General features: G+C 44.2%; 1 protein-coding gene across 1 annotated transcript in view; it reads right to left on the bottom strand.

Moving 5' to 3' along the window:
- Positions 1-3294: 3294 nt before the first annotated feature.
- TMEM63A (transmembrane protein 63A) overlaps positions 3295-8634 on the bottom strand; it is a 31613-nt gene continuing 26273 nt past the window's right edge. Inside the window, exons 22-24 of the mRNA XM_048298202.1 lie at positions 6026-6141; positions 4999-5061; positions 3295-4399 (exon numbers count right to left, since the gene is read on the bottom strand). Of these exons, the coding sequence (XP_048154159.1) occupies positions 4229-4399; positions 4999-5061; positions 6026-6141 (350 nt within the window). The 3' untranslated portion in view covers positions 3295-4228. The remainder of the gene's footprint in view (positions 4400-4998; positions 5062-6025; positions 6142-8634) is intronic.

Below are 8634 nucleotides of genomic sequence, written 5' to 3'. Positions count from 1 at the left end.
GTAATGGAGGCACAGAGAGTAGGGAGAAGCAGCTTCCTATGCTAGACCAGTTAACTCACAGGGCCACATTCACTGTTTCATCAAAAGAATTAAAAGCTAATTCTGCTACAGCTGGATCTTAATGCATATTCTCTCCAAGCTACAAATGGTTACAGACTCTTCTGACAGACAAAAGTGAGGATAACCCAGGAGCTCTCTGTTTGAGCGCTAAAAACTTAGGAAGTTGTATTTGCTACAGCTGAGATGCTCCATTCTAACCAACAGGATGTGGGATACAGTGAAATGCCAGGACTTGACTGAAGAACCAAAAAATTATAGGGAAGAATGTTCCATTATAATGACCCAGTCTTCAGTCTCTCCACTTTTAGTTGTTTTCTTTCTGTTTTTATCCTTCAGACAGCTGTCCTCAGAAAGAAAAAAATAACTTCTCTACCTCTCAAATAGCTGAAACAGGCACTTGCAGCTGTTACAGACAGGTGACAAGCAGAATCCTTCAAGAAGTCTTGTCTAGATATGACAGAGAAGGGATTTGCAAGACCACTTTCAGATAAGACACATGACCCTGGCCATCATTTGGAATAAAAAGTGTGTATTTCCTTATATTGTTTCAGTTTTGAGATAATAAAGTGTGTCTTTTCTTTGTAGTCAATAGACTTGGGATAAAGCTCCTTTCTCCTCAAATCTTCTGTGCCTCTCACCTCTCTTTTGCCAAGAGTCAGGAGAAAATTTTGTGGTCTGTTGCTTCCAGGACAAGCCCGCCTTCTTGAAGAGAAGGCTTCCAAAAGTAAAAGGCTTCCAAAGACTCATAACCAAATTATCTGTAGGAACAGACACAAGAAGGCTTCAGCTGTGCTGCCAGCATGTGGGGGTAAGCAGAGCTGGGAACTGGACCTCTGTAAAGAGACAGAAAGAACATGGCTTAATGCTACACTGGAGCACTTGGAAGCTTAGCCAGCACAAAGATCAGCTTTTGGCTCAGGGTATGGGAAAAGCCCAGAGGAAAACAAAGCATGAACATGTGCACCTAATGCAAATGAGAAAATGCAATAATTTGGGTGTTGAGGATGTGTTGTAAGAGGGCTGGAGGTGAGCCAGGTTGGCCTGGCACACAGAATACTGGCACAGAGCTCCGTGTATCCAAGCAAGCCAAGGTTTCTGAGCCTCAGCAAACCATGTAGCAGCTTCCTCACTCTGGAAGAAATTCAGCTTCCCCGAAGTCTTTGCAGAAGTGCACCCTGTTGCACAGTGTCAAATGAGCTCCATTCTTCAAAGTGTCAGAGGCTGCCCCCCTCAGCTGTGTCCCAGAGAATCCCATCACAGACCACGCTCTGGGCTTCCTCCTGTGCAGAGTGTCAGATTGTGCGGGATTGCTGCTCCCGGGAGCGCTGCTGCTGCTGGTGGCTGCTGGAATGCCAGGAAGGACTTAGCAAGGAGCGGGGTGGGGGAGGCGCTGCTCCAACTGAGCAATGCAAGGCAAGCAGCAGGCGCTGGATCCCAACAAATATGGCTTCTGGGAGCCACAATCAGCAACTCCAGCTGGGCCATTTGCTTAGGCTGCCTGCCAAAAGGTTTATAAAAAGAACAGTAAAGAATGTGCCATGGCTTTAAATATGAATTTCAAACACAGTGCAGCCAATATCCACATTTGTTGAGGCTTCCATCCCATAGCTTTTCTCTAAGGCTCAGTCAGGAATGCAAGGAGTTTCTCCTGCTGATCTAATTTTATCCCCTCGCAGCTATCCACCAGCACGAAGGAATGAAGTAGAGCCTGGGCAGTTTCTTAATTACTTCCAGCTCTCAGAGAGGGACCCAAAAGATAATAGTGAAGCAAAGATACTAAACCAGCCTATAATTTGTGTGTTGCTGTACACAGATCTTGTGATAATTTACTGATAGATGATCCCAGCCTTTTCTCCAGCCGGTGCCTGTCCTAATGCCATAGACATTTCTATGAGTTTAACTGCAACAGAGCACAGCAGCAAACAGGAATGGCTGCTACACAGTAAGTGAAATATGCAGGTGGTTTCCCCATCAGACTCATGAACTGGTTTCCTCAAATGCCAACAATGACTATTTAGCAAGATGTAACTTTCCATTACCTAGGACGTTTTGCATATTCTATATCCATAGCACCTTAGCATGACTGGAGTTGGGTTTATTCAAGTTCACAGGAGAGCTGGCCCTGCCTGTACTGAACTTGTGCCAGCAACAAGGAGTGTCACCACCAAGGTTCAGCAACCTCCCAGGCCCCAAAAAGGAATCAAATCATTAAGGAGCTTTTGTCCTCGATACGGCACGTAGAACGTCACGGCGAGTACCAGAAGTCATTTGTTCAAAAGTGAGAGCATAAAACCCCCACAGTGCCAGCACAGCAAACAGGTCAAGTGTGCTAGCTGAAAGATTTATTTGATTCTTCAATAAGCACACATGTAAGCATCCCCTGCTGCTGCAAACACCTGGATGAGATGGGGTAGTGCAGCTAGAAATGAGTCAGAACAATCACAGGCTTCTGATCTAATGAACACAACAGGCTGCCTCCTCCTTGTGACCTCACTTCTGTATGAGAGACTCAGATATGAGTAAAAACTGTGGAGTCTGTTAGGTTTTTTTCTTCTTGGTTTGAACACCAACCTGGAATGGCAGCGTGTGCACAAGGTACACACCACCTCTGGTAATGCCACGATCACTAAAAATCAAACCACACACACACATGCAGAAACCCCTGACTAAACTGCACCACTGAAGTGAGAGTGTAAAATAGCCTGACAAATTCATGTGCCCCCACCAGACAAGGCTCCTCACCTGCCTTTTAAGAACCAGGAGTTGCATCTTCAGCTAACAGGATGGGCTTGTCATCAGAGGGATCAGAGCTCCACAGGGTCCTTCTTGCAGTGGGCAGGTCTCATGCTCAGCATGTGTCCGAGTGCTGCTCTTGGGAACTGGAGGTGGCCCTGCAAGGCACTGAACACCTGCACACATTTATGGCACAAAGTCTCCTTCAATCTCAAAATGTTGCTTCTTTACAGACATGTTAGAAAAGGTCAAATTCAGGAAATAACAGTTTAACAACAAGCAAGGAAACAGAGGGCCAAAAGATTCTCCTACCCAAAGGTCACCAAGATTCATCCCCTAGAGAAATGCAAAAGTATTCAAATTCCTCATGGGACATACTGTCATTCTAAGGCTTGTGGCAGTGCTCTTATAGAGAGTTCATGACCATGCTGTGAGGCAGCCAGCAAAAGGACTGTTTCAACACACAGAGAAAAGAATAAATAAATCAAGACAGCCTGAAAGTATTCTAAACTCAGTGTTTTATTGCTCTGTGATTATTAGTTACACTTTGACACATTGCACTTCGGAATAGATTAGCACCTACTACATAATTAAAAAACTTAGTATCTTCCAACTCATATAATTGGCACTACAGAGAAAACCCAGAGATCTGTAACTTTAACCCAAGATTAAAAGAGATAAAATGTTTACATCCTTTATTGTTGGCAGGTGAACTTTCATTGTGGAAGGCCCTTAAAAATAGTGAACAGAAACTAACAAGCTAAATGCCCTCCAAAAATATATAAAAACAGTATCAGATAAATCACTCCCTTCTTTACACCAGTCTTTTTGCTTTGGTACTTTTAGTATCCAAGTGCACAGTAATCCCTCATCTATTTCAAAGAAAAAAAAAGTACCATGATCAAGACTACGCTGACTACTTTGGGTGACAAGAGGAGAGACTCCCACACACCATTCTCAGCACCCATGCAAACAGCATTTTCATCAAAAGTGGCATTGTCTCAGGATTTAACACATCCCAAGAGGTTTATAAATAATAAATGTTGGGGGTTTTTAAAAAGGGAAGAATTATTTTGAATAAATAAATGACAGCTCTAAAGCTGCATTGGCTTTGGTGACCAGTTATCTGTATGCAGCATAAGTTATCTTCATGAGGCAAGTGATGAGATAGCATAAGTGAAGTCCCTGAGGATCAGCATCTCCGTGTTCAACTTGTTTGTTTCACAACGTGTGTAGACAGCCTGGAAAACAATCAGTCCCAAGGCATCTGCTTTTTAACCTCCCAGCACAGCTGCAGACCACACAATGAATTATTTCTGTACCTCTTCTGCAGGCAGGAATACATAAATAACACCTAACTCTTAGTGGGAGGTGGCAGGGAATGAGTTCTCCTAAACCTGGGCCAAGTGCTCCACCTTGTGTTAGTCCTCGGCACTCAGAGCGAAGCTCTCGATGCCTGATCCACAATTGCCGGTCCAGTGGCATAGCTCACGATTCCTTCTGCCTGGGAGCAAGTGTTGTCCATGGTGCCATACGACTGCTGCTCCGTGGGGGCCAGCACCGTCCTTTCTGTAGGATGAGGACGCAAAACCTGGGGGACGTACATCTGAAATCACAAGTGAAGGGTTTTAGTGGTCTCTCAAAGCACAACGCTGGGATAACTCACCCAGGATAATATTTCCCCTTGTCACTCTTCTTTTCAACCTCCTTTTCCCATTCTTCATCTTAACACCTCAGGCCTTTTGCACCCTGCTGGAGGCTTCCTGGTGCAACACTCACCTGCACCTCTTGACTGTGGCACAAGGCCTTTCCTTCTACCTCAGTCCTATATCCTTCTCAGTGGCATGGCAAGCAACACCTGCTACACATCACAGCTTTCAGAATCAAAGCAGTGGCCACTGACTGCATTTGGCAGCTGTCCAGATGTGAGGCTCTGTCTGGGGCACGGCACAGAACACAGCACACAGAGCTGCTGGAAGCAACGTGTCTCAACTACTCCTAAAATGGCAGCCGAAGGTACTTCTGGGACACCACGTGGGAGCAGGCAAGGAGCCCAGCTGCAGAACTCTCTGGTCCCACATGGGATGGCAAATCCCACAGTCCATTCAGACTAATATGTCCTACACAAGCTCTTGGGTAAGCAGGGTGAGAAATTAAGTTTTTCTAGGAAACATAAGGGAGTATTAGTAACTCTTAGCTTCTTACAGAAGATGTTGGGACTGTTGGTACATCTGTGTCTTTTCCTCTTTCACCTTGTGTGTCGTCTATCTGTAACCAGCAACAGGTGGGGAAAGAAAGAGAGAATATCAAACTGGTGAGTGAAAACCATACACACAGATCATGAGCACCCAAAACCTGCACAGACAGATCTCAGTGCAGGGCTGGTACTCTCTCCTACAATCCTTCTACACAGTATCATAGAAAGGTTTGGCTTGGAAGGGGCCTTAAAGATCATCTAGTTCCAACCCTTTGCCATGGGCAGGGATGCCACCAGACCAGGTTGCTCCAAGCTCCATCCACCCTGGCCTTTCATACTTTCAGGGATGGGGCATCCACAACATCACTGGGCAACCTGTGCTAGTGTCTCAGCAACCTCACAGCAAAGAATTTCTTCCTATTATCTGATCTAAACCTACTGTCAGTTTAAAGCCATTCCCCCTTGCCCTGTCACTAAACACTCTTGTAAAATGTCTCTCTCCACCTTTTTTTTTTGTAGGCTCCCTTCAGGTGCTGGAAGGCTGCAATTAGGTCAACCTGGAGCCTTCTCTTCTCCAGGCTGAACACCCCCACTGCTCTCAGCCTTCCCTCATAGCAAAGGTGCTCCATCCCTCTGATCATCTTGGTTGTCTTCTCTGGACTTGCTCCAACAGGTCCATGTGCTGGGACCCCAGAGCTGAATGCAGCTCTGCAGGTGGGGTCTCAGCAGAGCAGAGCAGAGGGGCAGAATCGCCTCCCTCAACCTGCTGCCCATGCTGCTGGGGATGCAGCCCAGGATACTTTTTCCATACTGCTATTTTCTCTCAAATTCACTGAGAGACTTTCCTGCAGACACTGAGAGACATTCCACTCTGCCCGGCAGCCTACCTGCACTACAGGCCCTCTTCAGCCATCTTACCAAGAGCCTTTGTGAACAGACACTGCCAGCAGGAAGGCATGGACAACCCCACAGGAACAGCTGGTGCTCCGTCAAGCACACAGGTAGGTGTTGAAAGGTCAGGTATCCATCACTTACCCTATAATTCAGTGGACTCAGGTACTTGAAACAGCCAAAACAAGTGTAAGCCAAGCAAATAACAATAGTGATGTTGACAACAAGCAAGGTAAACATCGTTGTAGGTGCTTTAAAACCTAGAAAAATATTCAGAGAATAAATATAAAAATGCATAGCAGAAAAAACCAACAGAACCAAAACAAGCCTTTATTTATCTCCCTCTTTTTCAGAAGCCTCATGGATTTTTTATTTTTCCTTAGAGGAACGGGCAGCCAACTTCCAGCCACAAACAGGAGAATGTCATTATACACAAACTTCTCCCACTTCTAGAGGCCAAGAAATGTTGCTGTAATACTTAAATGATAGACAAGACTCACAGTGATTCTCCTCCTCCCTCATTCATCCATTTGCACTCCCTTCTTAAATACTTTCATTAATGATCTGTGAAATACAATATTAATTACATTGATTAATCATGATGGTGGTACCAAGCTGGATGGTTTGCAAACAGCTCAAAGGTATGAAGGGAGGAGAAGAATCAAAATGATCTTGGTAGATAAGACCACCCCGCTTGCTTTAAAGGATCAAAACAAAAAAACCAACAGCAAGATAAAACTGTATGCAGAAAACAGCAAATAAGTACAATTTGGAAGGAAAAATGAAATGTAGATGTGAGGGATAACAATAGCACTGCAGCATACAACTGCTGGAAAGCAGTCAATAGTGGGATGGTATCAAAGAACACAGGAAGAGAGGAAAATGAAAAAAACAAGACAAGTCTCTGGCACCTATACAAAATAATTCAGTGCTACTGAGCCTTCAGCTGAGTAGCCTTGTCTATAATAAAATAGGGACAGAATTGGGAAGAATCCAAGGAAAAAGATCAAGAGAAGAAACAGTAAATATGAACTAGGCTGAAAGGTAAGTTTTAGTTCAGAGAGTGTGCAAATAAAATTATAGGAAAGGACATGGTTGCCTAGTATGGAAAAAGTATTAAAGATTACAGTGATGTCTTATTTTCCAGATCCACTAGGGGAATATTCTAAAGAAATTAATCTCATTTTGCAGTAAAGATGACTTGAATAGGATAACAGGAAAAACTAAACATCACTACAAACCCTAGCTGTTCCCCAGCTTCTTCAGACAAAAGAGGCAACACCAACCCTCAGACATTTTTGTGGTAACCCCAGCATAAGCAGTGGCACAGAGTAGACAAATTTTACACTTTAGCAGGTTATAGAAGCCCTGCACAGGTCTGTTTACAAGGGGAAAAACACCACACACACAAAAAAAATATAACCAAGAAAAGCCCTACAAACACATCACTATTCAAACCAAAAAAAAGGAAGTGAAAAAACCTCCCTATGGGTATTCTGGAATGTCCTTCAGAGGAGGTTATTTTTATAAGCACAGGTTACACAAGTATTTACCAGATGGTGAGGTGTGTCTACACCAAAGCCAATGTATGGTGTAAACCACAAGACAAACAGCAGAGATTAGGGAAGGAAAAGTCTTCTACATCAGTTTTCCCCTGCACTGTGTCCTCAGAACTCCTGCCTGTCAACAGCTCTGGAGAACATGGGATTCAAGTGACTACCCCAGGAGGTGGAGGTTGAACTGCAGATAGGACCTCACTTCCTCTGTGGTGAGAGGCCCAGTGGTGCTGCAGGTGTAGGATGGATGGATGGATGGACAGATGGATGGCATAAGAGCTGAGGAGGAATACAGGCACTGAGAAGGAGAAAGATGACACCAGTACAGCCTATCACCTTCAGTATGCAGGCAGGTGGTATTTGATCCTGAGAATTGGGAGAGGGGTCTTTCCAGGCTTACATTAATATGTAAGGAGTGAGAAACAAGAGTACTGTCACTGGACTCTGCAACCAGACTGAAACACCCATATCAAGCCAACTATACAAGCCAGTGACCAAGCAATCAAGCTTTACACCATAAACTGATCTATTTTGCAGATAAGGAAGCAGAGCTCTCTTACCCTTCCTTCCTTCCTTCTTTTTGGCACTAGAAGGAGCAATGAAATCAATGGCAATGAAATCAACGTATCAAATTCCTACCTCTCAGACTGCCCTGTGCACTGACAAACCACCAAACAACATCCTGTAAGCAGGGTCCTCTACACTGCCCAAGCCAAACACAGTAATCCAGCCTGTGTTTTCCATTATTAAGGTCCCTGACAAATAATGGTTTTACCATGCAGAACTAGAAAACATTATAATAAAAGATTTCATTTTTACTTCACCAGGATTTCCTTCCTAATAATTAAAGAGGTGGATCAGATGCTGAGCCCTTGGAGGTGATTTTTCTAAAGCATGCTCTAGAAATTCTCCTGTTAATTTAGAGGACACAGATTTGTTGGTCTTCCTGGTTGCAAAAGCAGCTCTCAAAACAAGGGAAAAAAACAAGCTCTCAAACATACAAGTAATGCAGAACCTATTAAAATCCAAGGACAGCCTGAAGCAATAGTTCCAAGTGCCTCTTACCTCCACAGGGAGATTTCCCTACCCCTAAAGTTAGATGACAGCCTGCCAACAATACCTTTCTGACTACTGGTATGCTAGAAAACACCATGCAAACATGATCATTTGCCATGAGGGCACAATGCTGTTAGATAT

Source organism: Corvus hawaiiensis, chromosome 3 (assembly GCF_020740725.1).
Source record: "Corvus hawaiiensis isolate bCorHaw1 chromosome 3, bCorHaw1.pri.cur, whole genome shotgun sequence".
Taxonomy (NCBI): Eukaryota; Metazoa; Chordata; class Aves; order Passeriformes; family Corvidae; genus Corvus; species Corvus hawaiiensis.
The sequence above is the reverse complement of the archived record's forward strand: the minus strand, read 5'-3'. Positions and strand labels throughout refer to the sequence as shown.